Here is a 22659-nt window from a genome sequence, read left to right on the forward strand (position 1 = left end):
TTGTTTATATTTTGATGAAAAATACTTTTTTATGGAATGTAAAAAAGGGTTAAAGGAATGGGGGACTGCCCATAAATCCGAAATCTCATTAGTCCTACATCTCATTAGTCAGAATTTAGTTAGGGTTAGGTTTAGGCATAGTTTTACTGAGGTTAGGGTTTTTGGTTAGGTTTAGGCTAGTTTTACTGAGGTTAGGCTAACCGTTAGGGTTAGGTTTAGGTTTAGGCATAGTATTTTCACCAGGTTAACATCACAAGATTCTGACTAATGGGATGTAGGAACAATGAGATTTCGGTATCGGTTGTCATTACGAGTGTTAGTACTTGTATAAACAGTTGAGTCAATCACTTAAAATGTCTTATTTTTGGTACTGGGCCTACAAGTTTGTATTACTAATTGGAACTTTACCAATAATTCAGTTTTGTTTGTTGATTCTGTTTGTTGATTCTGTTGTCATAGGTTTGTTTGTGTCTTCATTTTCTTTCCCCCATTACCATTATTTATTTCAAACAGCCATTGGAGACTGAAGGAAACCACAATAATTCAGCTCAGCAGTGTTTACTATAGTGAACACAATATAACCTTTTGTGCAGCAGGCAATAACCTTTGTAGTAAATGAGGCATGTGAGTCATTCCGTCGATTCAATTAAATCACTGTATATCAATAAACACCATTCATAGCACAAACTGGCCTCATCTTCTGTAATAAGGTTGCAATGCAGTGCTTGAAATGCAAAGTCTGCTTGCTGAGGCTGGAGAGTGGTTGATGATTAATGTATAAGGTATATTCATATAACCTTGCTACACTGTTTTGGCTGATAGATCATTAAAATTGGCCCTACAGCTTCAACCAAAACCCCACACTGACCTTAAATTATTTGATCATATTTAGCACAGGAGAAATCTTGTTTAGTTGAGTCATCTTTAATTTCCACACGAATATCCCCATACCTTACCCTCCACTCCACACACCATTTCAAGTCTTCATTTTTATGATATTACATTTTTGGTTTAAATCTTTTCAAGAAATCAGCTTTGGAATACTGTGAATGGTTGTGATATTCCTATACATGGAAATGCTGAAACCAAATGTATACTCTGACGGTGTAACTAACTTGCAGATCAGACCGAATTTGTTTTAAATCAAGTGACACAGTTGTGTGATAGTTTAACAAAAGGGAAATTACCAAAATCCTATCATTCTGGTCTGAGAAGATCAATAATTCTGTGAACATTTTGTATTTTTGTAATGCCTGTACTTATAAAAAATAAAATAAAAACTACAATAAACAGATATTTAAAAAAGAGAAGATCAAAATTATAGTTTGTAATAAATGTGTCTTAATTGTATTTCTCACAACATTTCTTTGACTTGCATAATGATGCTGCCAAACGCATTGCTTCATGTCATCATGATGTGAAACAATGTGTTTGACGTCATACAGTATCTTTTGCCACATATTATTGATTGATCTCCTCACATCAGAAAAATGGGATTTAGGTTGAAAATCAGCAAATTTTCACTTTAAAGGATCACAAAACATTTTGTCCATTCAAAGTTTTAGGGATCAACTTAGTCTTGAACTTGAGCTCTCCTTACCTCCACCATTTGTATCTGCTGGTAGTTGCTGTCCCAGGAGATGAGCTTGCGGTCCTTGCCTCCAGACAGCAGGGTGCCGTTCCTCAGCATGCACAGAGCAAAGATGCTGCCCTCGTGGGCTCCTTGGATCACTTGGCTGATGCGATTTGTTCCTGGGCGAACGAGAACAACAGAGAATAATCAGAAACTACATTTGGAGATAGTGATGGATGCAAAGGTCAGAGAAAAAAAAGAAATAGATGGATGGATAACAGACAGAGGGACCAATGGATGAAAAGACAGACAGACAGACAGACAGACAGACAGACAGACAGACAGACCAAGAGAGAGAGATCTATCCTGAGACAGATGCTTGGGTGGCACAGGGGTAAAGCAGTGACAAAACTACACAAGTGTGTTGGGAGTTTGGAAACTAGGGGAAATTATCACACAGGCAAAGACAGACAGGCTGATGGTGAGATGGACACACAGGACACCCTGCAGTGATTCCTCTCTCAGGTCAGGAGTGTCTTCTCACAAGACCGTCTGAGCTCCATCCTGTGTGTGACCCCACCATGACCTCATCCCTCCTGACAACTCACACACAATGACATGTCTATAGAGGCCACAACCACAAATAGAGCTTGTAGCATGCTAGAATGCATTGTGAATGTACGAACACATGGGCATGTACACTACAGTACAGTACAGTACAGTACACACACTCACACAGACTCCTTGTCTCTCTCTCTCTCTCCCCCCTCAGTCCTCAGATGAAACAATGCATAAAATCATATTTTTATCAGTTCATACTTCCCATTTCTTTCTTCAGTTTATAAAGACAACATTGACAGGTCTCACAAGCTCTCATTCAAACAACTATGAGGTTTACCAACACACTCAGCTCTGCTATTTCTAACTATACTGGGGTAATGTCATTACACAGCGTGTGTCGACAGAACCCATAGATATCATATAGTATAAATAGGTCAGAAGTGCCCTACTTCTCTTACCAGCCACCTACTTTGCTAAGGGGCCTGATGACACTTATTGCTATGGATGCATGGCAAGCAGAATGATTCCACATCAAACAAACATCACAGAGGCCCCCATGCATTCATTACTACCTCCTTTTATCCCCTTTTTTCTCCCAACTTTGTCGTTATTCCAATTCCCAATTTTCCCCACACATGAGTAATCCCTGTCCTTGTTGTAACCCCTACAGTTAGTCAGGTGGGGGGCATGTGTTTCCGCCGATACACCTGCATGTGGCAGGTGCTTCTTACGGGTCCATTTGCTTCCATTTGTACACTCACAGAGTTACACACCCATAAGGGGCCCTTTTTTATTTCAAAAGATTTTCGCACAAAATAATTCATAATTCAAATTATTTCAGGAAAAAAAAATCTGTTCTATGAATAGAATATGAATAAAACAGTAATGAAAATATCAGACCTACAAGCTTGTAGATCGTCTATTTTTACTAATGGGGATACAAACCAGTCTCCACGGTGATGGGTAGGAACCTTAATCCCTGCTCAGCCAGCCTGGAGGCCCTTATGGAAGAGTGTAAATGTCTGCTCTGCTCTATACAGGGTTCCCACACATTTTCACCAATTCATTTCCAAAACCTTTCCAAAACCTTTCCAGAATATTTAACCCAATTTCCAGGACTATATAACAATAATTCAGCTCAATAAAAAGTCTCTTAGTCCTATGCGCAATGCCCAAAGACAGGTAGTGTATGCCAGTGGTTCTCAACCTTTTCAGGTTCTGTGACCCCTGAAATAATCATATTTTAACTGGGGACCCGGCACCCTGACGAGCACTAAGAGTTGAGGAATTTTGTATAACACGGGTCTATTGTGAAAATAGCAGATCTTGTGAGCATGTAGATCGGCTATTTTCACAATTTCTGCCTCTAATATTTGACAATTTGGCCCATGTTTAATTTGTCATTTCAGAGGTATTAACAAAATCAATAACCAAAGACAATGCATAGCTATTTTTTCCAGGACCTACCAGAACCCTTGATAAATTCCAAAACTATTTTTCTAATTTCAAAATATTTCCAGGAATTTCATGACCGTGGGAACCCTGGTAAATGTCTGCTCTGCTCTATACGTTTCTATAGCGGTACCTTTCCCCCACACCAGGATGTTGCCACTGGAGTCTCCGGTGATGGCGTCTCCGTTTTCAGCAAACGTCACGCATAACACAAACTTTGGCTTCTCCTGTTTCTGTACGAGGAAAACACACACACACATGCACACACACACACGCGCACGCACGCGAACACACACACACACACACACACACACGCGCGCACGCACGCGAACACACACACACACACACACACACACACACACACACACACACACACACACACACACACACACACACACACACACACACACACACACACACACACACACACACCGTTTACTCGGGCCATTCAAGCCACAGTAAACACAGGAACATGTGTGGGTGTTGATAGAGTCCAGCTGGTTGACTGTGTATCTTCTGTTCTAATGGATTCACAGCATTGCTATGGATACACAGGAAGCAGTGTGGTCCCCTGTGTACTTTGTACTATTTTAGATAGGAGAAAGTATAATGGCTGTTATTCATGTTATATTAACCCTAAAGGAAAGTCTCTATATGACTGAAGTCTGATGTCACTGCCGCTAGAGGGCGCTGTCCCCCTGGGTCCTGTTGTTGTGTTTTGTGTTGAAATCCCTATAGGGAAATCTTAGATCGCCTCATATAAGAACTGTGTTTGAAAAATAAACAAACTACCCCAGCGTTTTTAATCATATGGATATGAAGCATCGACTGAAGGTGGAAATGTACACATTTATTCAAATAGTAACACAATAAACGCTAGAAACAAGTAAAAAAAAACAATGGCTACATTTCCCATGAACATGGCTTGTAGTAATATTTTTCGAACACAGTTCTTATATGACGTGATCTAACATTTCCCTATGAGGATTTCAACACGAAAAAACAACAACAAAAACAACAGGACCCAAGGGGATAGCGCCCCCAATTGCGTCAGGACTTTGATGGTCCATCACCACATACAGTACATTGATAGGTCACTTGGTATAATGCAAGCAGTGGTGCCAGCAGTCAAAATTGGCAGAAAGAAAATGGGCAACAGGACTCGTTTTTAAATTGTACGACTGATACAATCTGCGTTGTTGGTGTCGGTTTTCAGTGTAATTTCAAGAAGTGTTTCACCACAAATGACAGTGGATGGAATAGTTCTGTTTCTTTGATGAAAGAGCACAGATGCAACAAATAAAGATGATCGACAATACTGTTATCATGTCCAGTTAGCTCTACAACCCATGTTCTAGAAAATGTCAACATCTCTTTGACAATGTGCCATTGACAGGCGCAGGTCAACATTACTATACACTACTATAAAGTCATACTGTGTTACATTCCTTTTACACCTCATTACAGCGTGTGTCTATACAGAAGGAACACTCAAAAAGGAATACTGCAGGATCCTACGCAAGGATAATTTGGAATGCAGAAACTGCAGAAAATACAGAAATAAATAAATTTCCCGTACATTTCCAGGGGCAGAATCTCATGAATAGAAATGTAGTTTAAAGATAGATTATATCAAAAAATAACCTTTGTTGAATTGAAAAAGATACACAATATGTTCAAGATCTATTATCTGACAGTGGATGAAAGTAATGGACTTGGTACCTCAAACAGCCCTTGTTTCTTAACCAGCATGCCCTTCTCCAGACTCCAGAAGTAGAGATGAGACTTCCCACAGGTCACTATGATGTTGCTGTCTGTGGGATGAAAGTCTGTTGCAAACACAGACTCGTTGGAGCACTGCCACATGAAACATAAAAGATATGTAAAGCATGTTAGCAGCTGCGGCAATATCTTTTATTGATATGCTTTTTAAAATACACAGGGATAACACACACCTTAACCTCAGCTAGTCTGTCTTCTCTCTGCCAGTCCCAGACAGAGAGGACGTGGTCATTGGAGTCATCTACGACACAAAGCGTGTTTCCTCCATTCTGAAACGACACAGACAAAGGAAACTTGTAGAGTATTCACTGACTGGAAAAAATAATAATATATATATATATACAGTATATATATATATATATATATATATATATATATATATATATAGTTTTTATATACCGGTATATATATTGTTGTTGTCGGGTGGAAACCTTGTATGTCCAAGACCTTTCGTTTTGTATTTATCGTTTTTAAAATTAACTAAACTAGTGAAAATAGCAGATCTACAAGCACACAACGCCTCGCGGTGCGAGGCGTTGTGTGCTTGTAGATCGGCTGTTTTCACTACTTTTGTGTGACAGACTTGTATGATGAATGAAGCAGGGCTTTACTTGGTGAAAAAACTTACAAACTTGAGACTTGGAGATACAAGGTTTCTGCCCGACAGTGACAATATATATATAAACAGGACAATTTGATTGATTGTTTGAATATTTTATTAGATAAAAATGTAGAACAGCACAAGTACATACAAAACAAAAAACTATTAGTACAGCACAGTACAGTCAAAACAGCCGTAGAACCACAAAAATCAGAATACAGGTACAGTAGTAGAGACTAGAGCCATTTGTGATTCAGGAATCAGCCTTCGGGTCTTTTCATTTCTTACCGATTTGGAGAAGGCCAGACACACCAAGGCTCGATCAAAGAAACCTGTGCCCAGAACATGGAGGGTGTTGAGGCTGACAGAGTCCCACACACGAACATGAGGAGATAACTGCTGTCAACACACACACACACACACACACACACACACACACACACACACACACACACACACACACACACACACACACACACACACACACACACACACACACAAAAAGAAAATAGTTAAGACATCATCAACGTAACGTAACAGTTAAAGAGAAAAAAGTTACTTCTGGTATAATATGGCATTTTCATAAACAACAAACATGTTTTATGAATTTTGGAAATCGGTGATTGAAATGCTATGCCTCCGTAAACCCCTCCCAGGTTCGGCCCCAACTTTTGCCATACTTCAGTATTCTGTCAAGCCTCTGACATCATACTAAACCAAAAATAGCTGATCTACAAGCTGACAATGCGTTAGGTCACAATGCATCGCATAATTACATTGTATAGTGTTGTGTTGGATTCATGCTATTTTTTAGACTGTTAACCACTAATATTGTTAGAATAGCCACTCATAATTATTGTTTTGCATTGTAATCATGTTAAGTGAATTGAATTGTATTGATACAATGGTGCCTTTTCTTTAAAACCACTTAAACCCTACATACATGAAGCTTCAGCGTTAGTTTATGCAGGACATGGGAGTCAAGTCGCTGCTCAGCTGTAGTCCGATGTCAGCTCTGTTCTCATACCTCATTAACATATCTGCTGGTCATTATGTCACATGACTGCCATACTCCAATCAAAGCTCAATCAGTAGGGAAGGCTCCTTTAAATAGAGCTTGCTTTCTCTACCAATGCTTGGTTCCGAGCTTCGGAATCATTTGCTGCTTGCTTCCTCCTCCACCTTTGCACGATCAGTCTGGCTAAGCTCAAATACTTGTGATTGTCTGATTAAGTTACATGTCAATGTGGTTAAGCTCAAATACTGTGATTTTGACTAGTTCATGTTACATGTCAAGGTTAACCTCAAATACTGTGATTTTGACAAAACTACACGTCAATGTATTGCTATTATTCTGCTATTGTATCCCTATGGGGGTATTGCTGCGTTCCCTGATTTTGCTTAGCATGCTCAGAAAAGCGTGCACGAAATTTCAGGGAGCATCTCCTATCGCGGAGCCTGTAAAACGCCAATATTACCTGTATTCCATTTATGCAAGAATAAATGGTTAAATCTGCTTATTGTGTATTCCATTTTGCAATAAATGGTTAAATGACTTGACGTGAATGTTCCTGACTAAACATATACCGTCGTGACTGGTTCACCTTGTCACATTTCACTCAGGTTTTTTCATATCACTTACTTCACACTGTCTACTGCCTTCACCCACTTATGTATTGCAATGTAGTTTCAAATACAGCCACGGGGTGGCACTTAGGAGTCAGCAAACATCAGCAGGATATATAATGTCTCATACAAGAAATGTATTTATCCATGGCATGTTATGGAAAGTAAATACAAATGTTAATCAGAAACAGATTGGTTTCTTCTTTCCCCACCACAGTCATGCAATTTAGCTAAATTATGTTTTAATTAAGATTAAAGAAAATATTGTGTCTAAAAATGTCAAAAATCTTTCTCATTCTTATGTTCAATCACAATCAGAATTGGTTATGTTCAATCACAATCAGAATTGGTTTCTTACCTATGTCAACTACATTTGAATAATAATAGTTACCTACTCCTTGCACAAGGGAAATTCAGTATTTTCAGCCCAACCGATTTGCTGACCACAAGGAGCATGTGAGCAATTAGGAGTTAAGAGTCTTGCTCAGGGATACACATCAACATTGCTACCATGGTCTGGAATTGAACCAGGGACAACCAGGGGCTCTGGATCCCCAATCGGGCTCCCTAACCATTCAGCTATGGAGAAACCTCTGTGTTTTATGCCAGTTTCTCTACCCCTGAGCCACCATCACACCTAATAAGATCCTTTACTCTAGCCTACCTATCTATCTAACATTATATTGATCAATTAATCGATAGCTTAATGGCTGTCTTTGCCACGAACACATAATAGGCAAAACTCAAATTGAAAAACGAATTTACATGATGATCTTCTTCCCGGATTCAAACTGCCTTACCCAAGGATCAAGACATTACAACACATTGATTCTACCACCAAGCCATGGTAACTCTATAATCGTTTGTAAAACACACACATACATCCTTCTGAGTACATTTGCAGAGCATCAGTCTGTCTTATCAAAACTCCTTTTAATAAAATGTAGTCAGCCCATATAACACTATAAACATGTTAGTTAGTTTTGCTATTTGATTTATTAAATAAATAAAAAACTGAGCAGAAATAAATAGCGCAGCATAGCTGAATGGTTAGGGATCCTGCCTGCGAAACCAGAGCCTCTGGTTGGCCCTGGTTCGATTCCAGGCTAAGGTAGCGATGTCAATGTTTGTCCGTGAGCAAAACTCTTAGCCCCTAATTTCTCACGCGCTCCTTGTGGGCAGCGAATCAGCTAGGTTAGGAAAATACTTAATTTCCTGACGAAATAGGTGTAGGTCTATATAATATATACTGCTCAAAAGAATGAAGGGAACAAAATGTTCCCTTAATTCTTTGAGCAGTACTACAGTATACTATACTCAAATAAATTAAGGGAACATTTTGTTCCCTTCATTTCTTTGAGCAGTATATATATATATTAAGATAACAAACACATTATTATTATTTTATTTTTTCTCCCTTTTCTCAATTCAAATGAGCTGTCTTGAGGGGTTCAGAGTCTTGCCCAAGGACTCTTCGACATTAACTCAGGGAGAGCCCGGATTCGAACTGGGAACCCTTCGGGAACCCTTCGTGCTGTAATAACAGTTTCTCTACCCCTGAGCTATGCCTCCCCATAAACATTAACAGAAAGTATGTAGTCTAGTACTTAACCACTGACCATTTGAAATACAAACAGCAACAAGGCAGTGGAGCGCCACTGCCCCTTAGTGGCGGACAGTTGAAAATCACATGACGTGCATGACATCCCTGACATGCTTGATCTGGGCAAATTGCCCCAGGAAATGTGACAAGGTGAACCAGTCACGACGGTATACTTAGTTGACCAGGGTCATGTTGCGATGCTTTGAGATTGTGTAGATCTGCTATTTTCGCCAAATGCTCATGTAGGGTTCATGTAGTTAGGTGCCTTGCCTAAGAGAACAGTGTGAAAGACGTCTTACTTTGCCATCTGAAGAGGTGCCCGCCACCTGCCCGGTTGCTATGGTGATTTTATCAGGGTGGACAGCCAGGCTACAGAACCAAAAACACAGGGAGAAAATCAGTGAGGAATGCAGTTGAAAAGCTTTCAACATCAAAGGCATCATTTGAATAAATGATAGAGATGGGGAGCGTGCTGTCATCACAAGATGAAAGACTTTTATTTTTCAGCTGAATTTTCAAGGCTGTGAATGAAATATTCAGTGTATAGCCATCATACAGCACGCTGCCTGCACTGGTGTTAGAGGAAATTAAACATTTTAAGATAATTTATCATCCTCTTAGGGCATGTTATCCCTACAGAGTTCTAACTATTTATGTGTGTGTGTGTGTGTGTGTGTGTGTGTGTGTGTGTGCGTGCGTGCGTGCGTGCGTGCGTGCGTGCGTGCGTGCGTGCGTGCGTGCGTGCGTATGTGTGAGCACGCGCACGTGTTTGTGAGACATCCTTTGAAATGTAATCGGATCAGTTCTTTGTTCAACCTGGGATGTGCTTCATTTGCTGGTAATCATCACAGCACTGACACACATTAAAGCAGGGTCTCCTTCTTGCCCACACAATTACCTGTCAAATGTGTGTTCCTCCATTCACACTTTCACCAACAGTACATGCACACACACACACACACACACACACACACACACACACACACACACACACACACACACACACACACACACACACACACACACACACACACACACACACACACACACACACACACACACACACACACAGATAGACAGACACCTACAATGCCCTCATTTATAACCATGGTAGACAGGAATATTGCACAGGCAGAGGTAACTCTTCATTCTCCCGAGGTACTTTAATATGTACTTGTTTGGCTCAAGGAACAGACTGAACAACATATGTTTGCTGTTGGGCAGGAAGTAAGGAACCTTATCTTCATCTTTCAACTTTTTATGTTCTTCTGTCTCTTGATGCCCGACTTGGCCGTAGAAGAGTATAACGTTGTAAATATTTTGTACGCACAGGCTTATTTCAAAAACATTATTGTCATTTTCTACTGTGATGGTATTTTTGGATATGCATTGCGTTTGGTTATGTACAGTAGCTGACTTTTTATTCTTTAAAGAATAAAATATGGAAGCTTTATATTACATTATGGTGCAAGTGTATTCAACTTTTAACCCATTTAGGCCTTTATGTCCGATTTGAAAATTACCCACTGTTTTTCTGGAAAACATATTACTCAGCCTCTGTAGCAGCTAGAAATAGGGATATTTTTTTCAAAAATTACTGTACTACCTACTGTACTGTAATACACACAAATGTGTTCCCGGCCTGAGGGGGTAATACACTTTAATGTGTACCCGTCCATATGAAACTTTAAACACATGAACGTACGTAAGTGTGTGTGTGTGTGTGCGCGTGTGTGTTCAACAATGCAGGCTACATAATAGGCATGAGGCCTGCTGTGTGTCTCTCACCATTTGATGTCATCCGTGTGTCCAGTGTAGTGTCTCTGCAGCTGTTCGTCTACATTGTACAGTACAACCACCGAGGCAATGAAATACACCGTCTCTCCCGTAGGCAGCAGATACAGGTTGGAGCGGCAGTCGCGACCACGATATCCATAGCTGGATTATACGGTCAAAGAAATACCCCAGTAACCCCAGTAGGCTCAGAGACTGTGACAAAATATAAACTTTATTCACAAATATTCAGTTACATCTCTACACCTCTAGAGACTTACTTACTTTCCCATTCCCTTATAGTTGTTCTATTGCAGATAAATATATAACAAGAAATCTCTAACTAATCCAATAGTAGACTTAGGATATCCCATTAATATTGCTGTACCAATCACATGTTATCAGTTTGGACCAGGGGTCTTCAACCTTTTCTGGCCAAGGACCCCTTAGTGGAGAGAGAGATGAAGCAGGGACCCTCACAACCTTTTCATAGATTCCATAATAGGCCTAGTTTCATTGTTTGACAGCACAATCATCAGTGTATTTCATGTAAATTTGTATTTTCAGATATTTAAGCACCTGAACCGTCAATAAGTAATAAACTTGACCTTTCACTGTACTTAGCTCTTTTTCCCCTCGACACCAAAGCTCTTTGCCGAAAATAGCCGATCTAGGGTTAGGGGCTCACAACGCCTCGCAGAGCTTGTAGATCTGCTATTTTTGGCTAAAGTTCTCAGAATATGGATTCTAGGGTTCAAGTGGTTAATATAAAAAAGGAGAAAAAGGTTTCTATCACACAACAATTTGGAGGACCCCCTGTAGTAACTCTGAGGACCCCCTAGGGGTCCCAGACCCCCTGTTGAAGACCCCTGGTTTAGACTATAGAGATCGGTGCTTTTCCTATCAGATTAAATTATTTTCTTACTGAAGGCGGGGAGCAGAGCTGGGTGCAGTGCCAGTGAAAAGAACATGTGAGCAGATCTCCACTAACAGGCAACATGGTGGAGCTTCCCCTCTACCTGTATCAATCTGGGCCAATTTGGAGTTCCTTCCTAGAGACAGGGGCGTCACAAGGGGTAGGAAAGTGGGACTGAGTTACTGGGGCCCAAGGTGGAGGGGCCCTAATAACAATGAAAAATAGCAGATATACAAGCTCACAGCGCGGCACCGAGTGCTGCGCTGCGAGCTTGTAGATCTGCTATTTTTGAAAAGTTGTGAAAATGTGTGAAAATCTTTGAATATATGTATTTTTTAAGCGAACATTTCTAACTCAAATTTTGCTTCTGGGGGTCCCTGGAACTAAATATTTTGAGATCGGGGTCCGTGGCCAAATACATATCATCTTGGGGGTCCTTGACTTGGTGTGACGCCCCTGCCTAGAGAAAACTGCTTTCAACTTTTCCACCCCAAGAGAGAAATGTATTCAAACTTTTTTTGTTAACTGCAAAATCCAGGCAAAAGATCTAACCCAAGTGTGGAATGTTAATGTCATACTGTACGTCCTAGGCCAACAATACAAAAATAAAATAGAAATAGAATATTGTGTAAAAGTACATTTTCTTCTGTAATATGATTCAAAATGTGAAACTTTCATATATTCGAGTTTGTGAATGCAGTGAAATATTCTAATACATGCCAAAAACTAAAAATATTTTAGCTTTTGGCATATGTCTCATGAATATCAAAAATCCATATCTCAAAATATTACAGTATTACACGAGACCACTCACAACAAGGATTTATAATACAGAAATGTCAACCTGTCAAGTCAGAGTTGCTAGAAGTGTTAAGTTTCCGCAGTCATTGATGATTTGGGGTGCTATGGCATATGCAGGCTTTACACATTATTATTTTCTGTTTTTGTATTTAGGTATCTCTGTATATCTTCTGGCAGACATTCCTTGCCGTAGCTCATTTTAGTTCATGAAGTCGTTACACCTCGTTATGATTATAATCATCACATGAATTTGCCATAGGTGATATGAACATACACTCAAAGGTGACTCATGACAATGAACCATTAAAACCAGTGGAAGGATACACCCAGTCCAGTTTGAGTTTGTTGCTGGGCAGGTCAGCTCTGGCCTCCAGGCAGTAGGAGTCCACCACATCTTTGGGCATGAACATGGTGATGGGCCGTCCCTTCAAGTACATTTTCACATAACCTTCCTCTAGAAGGAGCAACAGACACAGTCAGTGAGGTGACACTCATGCCAGTCATAATGGCATCAGACAGCATAATGTACTGTACAGAGAAGCATTAATGATTAGTGTAATCATGCTCATAGTCATTGAATGTGATAATTAATTCTGTTAAATTGCAGACTATGATGAGTTAAAGCGACAGCGTGACATATAGGAGAATAATAAGATGTGCAATTGCACGACAATCACACACCGTGTCAAAACAAGGACAATGGTGACAAGGGTGTAATGTGGTGAGTGAGAACATTAGACAGAGAAACAGGGAATTAACCACTTATGCCCTATTTATTTGTGCCGTTTTAATTGTCAAAAACGACATGTCTATTATGACATGCCCAAAATAGGGACACGCACCAGAGCTGAAATTGATTAATGTACTTTCGAGATGAGGTATGTTTGAAGAACAAGAATGACAAAATCGCCAAACACAAACCAATCAGCCCTTTAATTTACTTTATTCGTTATTTCATATCGTATATTAGAGTATATAACAGCAAAAGGTAAAACATGAACTGCAAACAGTTTGTAAATGTTATTAAGCCTCACCGCTTATGAATATGCAGGTTATAACACAGGTTAACCAACTTTAGAATGCAGACACACGCAGAGGAATGGAATTGTTATGGGAAAATAACCAAAAAGAAATTAAGGTAATTACAGTAAATGGTAAATAGACATACACAAAACATGCTGATGTTGAGAAACAAAACTAGAGACAACACAATGGGAAAAATTATGAAAAAAAAGAAACAATTATACAATTCACATACAATATTCCTGTTTATATTCTCTATCATAATAATAACTACATCCAGATACAGTGTCTCAGATTAAAAGGCTCTCTCGTTACGTCCCTCACTCTGAGGACAACATGGTCACTTAAATGGTAATCTCTCAAGACAGATGACAATGACAACTGAGCATTTCTAAATTGAAAATACCAAATAATTCCCAGTTCTCATGTGACGTGTCCCTGTTGCCACTAAACCCTACAGTTGGTCACATGGGAGCAGTGGTAAATGTACTTTACCGGAGTATTTCCAATCTTCAGTACTTTTACTTCTACTTCACTACATTTCAGAGGCAAATAGTATACTTTTACTCCACTAAAATTATTTGAAAACTAATAATTATAGTGGAGTAAACACACACACACACACACACACACACACACACACACACACACACACACACACACACACACACACACACACACACACACACACACACACACACACACACACTCAAAATCTCACATACTGCATCTCACTATGTTGATACCTGACCACATCGACTGACCTTCATACATTTGCAAGACTCTGTTAGTTGTTTACGTACAATATTATATATATATATATATATATATATATGAAGTGCAGTGTACTGTGATTTGTTTTAACGGGCTGTTAAGAGCCAACAGTATGACCACAAATATATTTGTGTGTGTGTGTGTGTGTGTGTGTGTGTGTGTGTGTGTGTGTGTGTGTGTGTGTGTGTGTGTGTGTGTGTGTGTGTGTGTGTGTGTGTGTGTACACACACACACACACAGAAGCAAGACTCAGTAGCAGATCTGGAAATAGTAGCTAGGAGATTTGATAGGGCTGCCATAGCTGGGCATGGGCATATCAAGGGGAGAATACGATGAGAGACTTCCCGACTTCGTCAGTGGGAGGGTCAAACTCGGGGTCTTTGTGAGCCCTGGTGCCCTGGCAGTGCCAGCCCTACGGCCCACCCTGGACTTAGCACAGCCTGCCCTGTGGAGCGGAGAGTGGTGGGCTGACCGGGACGTTATGGCCGACGCAGCAGCACTGCAGCCGGCGCCGGTCCGTTTGCCAGAGCGAGTGAGGAAAATCTGTACTGTGACTATTGCAGAGTGGGAGTAGAGAACAAGAGGGGCATTGTGGGCAGGTTGATACACAGGACCAGGCAGGGCGGGGCAGGGCAGGTTTGACCAGGAAGGTGAAGGGAGGAGGAGGTTGGTAGAATGATACCAGTTAGATGGATTTTTTTTGTTGTACATTATATTTCACTGCTACCATCAGGTGCAACATCATATACAGGTGGCTAAGGGGTACTGACTTTAATATGAAGTTAAAGGTGCAGTAAGTGATTTTCTATTGTTAAAGTAGTAAATAGAACTATATACTGATAGTAATCATTGCTATAGAAAATCAATTTTCAGGCCAGGACTGCAATTCTATCTAATCAGGATAGAATTGATGACACAAAGAAAGGCTGATAAATGGGTACCCTCTCCTGATAAGATGAAATTAGCAACCCATCAGAAAATGTGTTTTCTTGAGACATCCGGAGAGATGTGGAGAACACTGTTACTGAAGAAAACGCTAATGATTACTATTACCAGCTTTAACCTTTAAACCAAAAACAACCAAAGATTTAACTAAAGAATATCACTTACAGTACGTTTAGTCTCACTCTACAAACCATCCTCGGTTGGTTGTCTTTGCAACCTTGTCTAAATGTCTTTAATATAAAGGACAGAATGGTCAGATTAGAAACTATACTGTGTAATGACAGGTTGACTTTTCCCAAGACTGAGGAAACAGACAAAGCTCTGAGAGGGAATCACCATGGATTTTAATCCAGTTTCTGAGTCAGAGTGATGAATTCATTAACTGCTGGGTCGATGCTCTGGTGGCCGTGTGAGAGAACAGGGAATACATACTGGATATCGCTAGCATAAAAGAAAGTGTCTGTCTGTCTGTAAACACATGAGCATCAGTGATAACTCCTTGTTTTGAACTAGAGCAAGTCGTCTTTAGAACACGGCATTCAACACTCAGAACACACACAAATATGCAGAGCAGAGTGTCGGAAACATTTGCGCTGTTGCTATGGTGAGAAAGAGACTAAATGGCCAAGTGCAATGTGGGGATGTAAAGCAAACACACACATCTAGCAAAGTGGTAGCGAGATCAAGTTATAGTCTACCGTGCGCCAGTGTCACTCGCCGAAACAGCAGATCTACAACTTAGGTCATAGCTTGAAAGTCGTCTGCTTAATTTTCGGCACGCAACACCGGCACTAATCTGAGCATAAACGCAAGCACGCTGCGATCACTGCAAACAGCCACACAATTTGACAAACCTCTCAGTGTGTGTTAGATAGTCTACTGGCGTGTGTATTAGTTTGTTCAGGGAGGTCAACTACGACACACACACACACACACTCGGTGTCAACTCTCCCCTGTCTAGTGACAGCTCTCTGTGCATTGCATCACATGAAATATCATTTGAAAAGGCCTGCAATATTCCAGCAACAAGTGCCAGTCATTGGCCCGGGAAAAAAAAGAGAAGATACAATTTGGAACATCATCAACATCACTATCCCTGTCTTCACCTCAGCCCATGGTTCAAAGTTGAGGTAATGCAGGGCACTGTATCGGCCTTGTGAGTGCAGCAATATTCACAGAGCTGTGGCCAGGAGTTTTAAGCTGGGTGGGGATGGGGGTGGGGGGGGGCCTACCTTTGCAGTGGGTCACACGTCGTGTCCCTTGTGAGGTCAGAGAGAGACAGAAGGACCAGGTGATTGTTGAGATGGCTTTCTCACTTTCTGATCTGTCCTAACAAAACCCTTTCTGCATGTTTCCTGGTGTTAATGAACAAGTGACTTCTTCTTTAATAGTCTCTATTTCATTTATTTTGTTACTTTCCTGTGTGACGGCCCGGCCTTCTCTGTTCCCATGGTAAGACATGTTGAATTTTAACCACTTAGAACCTATTTTTGGATGCAAAATGTGTCTAATAATGTATTATTAATTATTATTTTATATAATAATTATTTTAAAGAATGCTGATCTACAAGATGTGAGATTGTACTGTAGATCGGTTATTTTCACTATTTGTTGCACAACAAAGTATAAATTAGGGTTCTTTTAAGTGGTTAAAGACTGCTTTTTTTCTGAGGTCACCACCTCAGTAATGCAGGAGCCTTGAAGATAATTGTTTCCCAGCTGGTAATGGACAGACCAAGCATTTCTACTTGACCTGAGAGTTTGACCCCATCTATCACCTAGTCATCGATGTTTATCGCTTAAAAAAAAGGAACCACACATTTGCAACATGTCAAATAGGCCTACATTTCATCACTGTCGGACAAAAACCTTGTATCTCCAAGTTTCAAATTTGTAAGTGAAGCCCTGCTTCATCATACAAGAATGTCGCACAAGACTGGTGAAAATAGCAGATCTACAAGCACACAACGCCTCGCGGTGCAAGGCGTTGTGTGATTGCAGATCGTCTATTTTCACTAGTTTAAATAATTTTTAAGATGATAAATGCAAAACAAACGGTTTTGGACATACAAGGTTTCCACCTTCCAACGACGATTTGATATACATTTGCTATATTTGATATACATGGCTGCACACCACTGAAACATGACTAACTCAAACATCTTCCTGAAGGCAAATCTTTTTATAGCATTAATTTATAATGCCCCCTTCAATAAGTGCACGGATCGCATGTAAGCATAATCCTGACAAGGCCAACTGTTCTAATTATCAATTTCTACTGGTTAAGTGTATTCTGGTGGTTGTTTATGGCCATGGCACAGCACTTACTGGGCAGCTTTGCCGGAGATAATAGGTCTGCAAATCGATTCAAACGTCCATGAAGCGACATGTTAATTATCTCTTCGGCATCAGCATTTAAACTCAGATAGCAAGGGTAGGGGGTCATGGCCTTAGGGAGACCTAAAGGCCCATTTACCAAAAAAGAATTATAGGAATGTTCCCATGGAAGGAATGTGTAGACATCCCAGAGGTCATGTGATGATGTGCAAATCACTAAACTGCATGGACATCCTTTTACATGAACTGCGCTAGCATTAATTACATTAATGTTGTGGGCCTACACAGTTTTAAATGCAATTTATAATAATATAAAAATATAAATACTAATAATAACACAATTATTGTACTTTTGTCACTGTACATTTGCACTTATGGGAAATGTGTCCTCTGCATTTAACACTTCCTAACTATTAAAGCAGTAACAGTTTAAGTGTCTGGCTCACAGACACCACTGGATGACTTCAGACCAGTGGTGTGTTCTAGACTTTTTAGGGGGGCATACTATAATCTATGATTCACGGCTATTCGTGTGGCCATGGCATACGCCAATGCATAATGCCTATCAGATACGCTACTTTGAAAGGTTCACGAGGGCAGACGCTATTCATCTATTTCTTTCCGACAGCAGACGCCGTATACGTGCGTTACAGGTAGAACACAGCACTGCTTCAGACTAAACCAAACTAAAACAAAGGCAGGTGTATACAGTACATTTAATTGAAACAGGAATTCAATTTACTAACAAATCAATAATATGCTGGACGATGGAATATTGAATCGATACTCATCTAATTTCCTAGTCCATGACATTGTTTTGTTGCCATGGTTTTTGTTCTTTTCGTCCATTTCGAAAAGTGCGTTAGTCTAGTTCTACACTCCTGCGCACATCAATGAGAATGCCACATAGATCACAGATCATTCTTTGACAAGAAATATCTTTCCACTCTGTTTAGTCTCTCTTTACAAACTACTACTCAACCACTAGTAATTATACTCAAATATAGGGCAAATGATCAGCCAAACATCAAGGCACAGCTGTACCATACTGTGTATTACATTGTATTCTTTCAGTTCAAAAGAAAAGAACAGACAAATTCATGCGTTGAACACATACATTTACACAGGTCTTATGCCACAACAAAACGAAACAAAAACACTGGTTTGAGAATCGATGAATGAATGATTGAGTGAGTTTTGGAAGAGCTGGATAAAGTTGATTGGTTAAGAAGAATGGATGATGGCTCATGGGTTAAAGGATGAGTGTTTTGAAGGAGACTTAACATGTTAACATCACTTAGAAATCTCTCAGTGGTCCTCTGGGTGCATTGACTTAAACAATCTGTTCGTGCTATGGGTTTAGAACACAATGATTCTAATTACATTGACACCAAAGTCAGACACTTGTAAAATGTTAACTTTTTTTATTTTTTACATTTCTTTTATTCTTCAAAATAAATTTAACATCTGACTCCCACATTTGGCCACTGAGAGTTTGGTTAACTGTAGAAAGAGTAAATGGTACCGTACCACACTGCTACCTTGGTCTTTGGATCAAATATCTGAGAAGAGCTCGGGGGTCTTACCTGCATTGAACACAGGGTCCCTCTGTTTGCTGTCAAGTGAAACAGAAATGGAGAAAGACACAGACGGGCATTAGGCTGGTGCAATAAAAATATGTTTTGGTTTAAAGTTGGCAATTATTTTTCCATCTTTTTCTCCCAATTTATTCGTTACAGAAATTCCTGAATACCCCACACATGACACTACTCGACCCCTACTGGTTCACCTGTCAGTGAGGAGCCTCCCCTGGAGCACATGAGTTGGTACAACCCACTCCTCACAGATGAACAGCCCAGGCACTCTGCCAGCCTCTGGTAACAAGTAGCACCCTAACCCACTGGTTCCCAAGCACTGGATCGGGACCCATTTGTGGGTCACGGACACATTTGTATGGGTCCCTTAATTTCTTCTTTCCTACATTTTGTTTTAATTATTATTATTTCAAAGCATTTAAAAAAAACATTCCCAAAAAAACTATATTTTTTATGTAATTTCATTAATAAATATTTATTTTATTTATTAATTAAATTACTTGGAAAAATCATTTGTTTGACTATCTAACAAATTCCATAAATTAGAAAACAAATAAGAAGTAGTGAAAATAGACGATCTACAAGCTCACAACGCGGCACGAAGCGAAGCGTTGTGAGCTTGTAGATCTGCTGTTGTACCGGGCAAACTTCTGATTTCTTTTTTGGGTCACAAGCTAAAAAGTTTGGGAACCGCTGACCTAATCAACCCGCTTCGCTTCCCCCTGTAAATAAGGCCTGAAGGCCAATTGTGCTTTTATGAACGCCTGGTCAAGCCAGAGGCACTACAGAGGATTTGAGCTCCTATCTCCCCGGTGGTGGACAGGAACTTTACGCCTGCGCTACTCGAGGACCCAGGTGCTTTGGCTTAAATTAAATAACATCTAATTGTCTAAATATCATAATTGAACATGACAAATAGATTCTGGTTACCTGTCACTTCGTTTGCCGCTGGAGTTGCTGCCAGTGGACCCGGCGCGGGTTCGGTTGCTCTTGGAGTCGCCCGAATCCTTCCGTGTGAGAGTTCCCATGTGCTCGTTTGAGTTGGCTCTCCTCACAGTGCTGCGGCACAGAGATGGTGGACAGATGTTCAAAGTGTATGTGTGTGTGTAGGGGGAGAGGGGTGTTGCACCAAATTCTGGGCCCTGGGTACAAGGATTCACTGCGGGCCCCCCATGAATGTTCTTAATAGGGGGAGGGGGTTTAACCTATTTAGACTGGAAACACATTATTTTGTGCTTTAACTATTGAAAAATAGAAGATATACAAGCTCACAGTGTGGCACCGAGTGCAGTGCTGCGAGCTTGTAGACTTTTGAAAAATCTTGAAAGTTTGTGCAAGTCTTTGAATTATTTCAAATCCTTCTTAGTAATAATGTCAGTGGCGCTCAGACCTTTTCATTTCCCCAAAATGATATGTATTTTGCCACGGACCCCCATCTCTAAATGCCACGGACCCCCATCTCTAACCCCCCAGAAGCAAAATTTGAGTTACAAATGTTCGCCTAAAAAATACATATATTCAAAGATTAGCACACATTTTCAAAAATAGCAGATATACAAGCTTACAGCACGGCACTCGGTGCCGCGCTGTGAGCTTGTATATCTGCTATTTTTCAATAGCTAAAGTATAAAATCCACCTTGGGCCCTAGTAACTCAGTCCCACTTTCCCCCCCGTTGAGACGCCCCTGTGTGGAAGATAGGGAAGGTAAGAGAAATAGGTCATATACCGGTAAGTACCTGACACTGCTTTCCTAAAAATGCTTTTCTCGTCCAAGTATAGCACTTAAAGTAAACGATTCATTGAGTTAGACTTATACATTCAGCTTGACAGTCTCTTTCATAAGGGAACTTAAGCCATATGACAGATTCGCCTGAAGCTTTTACGAATTATAGAATGAAAAATGTCATAGAGAGATAAGAACCCACAGAAAGGAACTTCATTTCCGGGAAGGTCAGTCAAGGAAAAGACCAGCCCACATGTATAATGCATTTTACTATAGTGCTGGGAGAATAAGAGAGGTACAGAGAAGGTGAGGATACTGTATATTTTATATCACAATATCTTCCATATTTCTTCTCCTAAAAGTCATGCGTGTTGGAGAGTTGGTGGACGTGCTAACAGAACCTTTGCGAGCCTGAACACCAGTAATGCAGACAGGCTGCTCATTCACACAAAGGAAAGCCCCCATCAGCAGTCCATTGGCTGCTAGGCCCACTCACACCTAATCCATCCCACCAGAGCCAAGTCCATTCAAACCCCTGGATATGGCTGCTGATGCTGTCCCTTTTACATAGTAACTGTGAGTGAGTGAGTGAGTGAGTGAGTGAGTGAGTGAGTGAGTGAGTTTTCGAGAATGATAGAGACAGAAATCTTCATTGTATTCTTTTTCTTTTACCATGAATAACCATAGGCTTACCAATCATTTGTACCAGTGAATGAAATTAGGACAAAAGAATAGGACAAAAGAATGTACAGTAAACAGTATTGCTGTTATTGATGATGGAAGTGGTTTCATGGGACTTGGGTAATAACAGGTGAGTGATGAAAAAACCTTATACTTCGTTGACTGGTCCGGAGTTCCCCAGGCTACTTTATTTTTTCCCTTCTACACCAAATATCTTTGCTGAAAATAGCAGATCTACAAGCCCACAACGTGTTGGTTTGTGAGATGATCTGTTATTTTCGCCAAATGTTTGCCCCAAGAATTATAGGGAAGCTACTAGGATTCATGCAATCCGGGAACACATCGTCAAAGAAAAGGGGAAAACAGCACCCTCTCTGTTTTGTTCCTTTTCATCCGTCTTGAGAGATTAGGGTTCATATGGTTAAAGCAGTGGTTCTCAAACTGGGGTCATTTATGGGTTCCAAGGGGTCCTCAGTAAAATCACTTAATATTAGGGCTGTCACGATTATGGCATTTTACATGACTATTAATTGTCCTCAAATAATTGAGATTAACGATTTAATTGTGTTTTTGTTGTTGACAATTACATTTCTGTTTGGCTTTTAGGCTTTTAAGTTGCACATGGTAAATATGACACATAACCTAAATATACAAAGAAAGTACTGACATATTTGACAACTTTAATAATTAAAAAAGAACATTGATAGAGGAAATAGCCGATCTACAAGCTCACCACGTGTCGCATCGCAGCGCGTTGTGAGCTTATAGATCTGCTATTTCCACTATTTTTTACTTTTTTTAAAAATAGTATCTACTTAACTCATTTTGTGCCCGCGATTTTCGGTCGCAATGATGTCCAGAGTGCCTCACGCAGGCTCCATCCGCTTGCACT

The 22659-nt window shown here is 40.2% G+C and overlaps 1 protein-coding gene across 3 annotated transcripts in view; it reads right to left on the reverse strand.

Moving 5' to 3' along the window:
* The window catches only part of eml1 (EMAP like 1), a gene marked incomplete at both ends in the record, with an annotated part of 72161 nt that overhangs the window by 13340 nt on the left and 36162 nt on the right, over nt 1-22659 (reverse strand). For 2 of the 3 annotated variants that reach the window (XM_080750447.1, XM_080750446.1), the window contains 11 exons: nt 1601-1752; nt 3720-3819; nt 5309-5443; nt 5542-5637; nt 6258-6368; nt 9498-9567; nt 10987-11136; nt 13013-13142; nt 16663-16689; nt 19354-19382; nt 20293-20421. In XM_080750447.1, the coding sequence (XP_080606573.1) occupies nt 1601-1752; nt 3720-3819; nt 5309-5443; nt 5542-5637; nt 6258-6368; nt 9498-9567; nt 10987-11136; nt 13013-13142; nt 16663-16689; nt 19354-19382; nt 20293-20421 (1129 nt within the window). The remainder of the gene's footprint in view (nt 1-1600; nt 1753-3719; nt 3820-5308; nt 5444-5541; nt 5638-6257; nt 6369-9497; nt 9568-10986; nt 11137-13012; nt 13143-16662; nt 16690-19353; nt 19383-20292; nt 20422-22659) is intronic. The other variant, XM_080750448.1, reaches the window with a different exon arrangement.

This window comes from Nannobrachium achirus, assembly GCF_963921795.1.
Source record: "Nannobrachium achirus genome assembly, chromosome: 20".
Lineage (NCBI taxonomy): Eukaryota > Metazoa > Chordata > Actinopteri > Myctophiformes > Myctophidae > Nannobrachium > Nannobrachium achirus.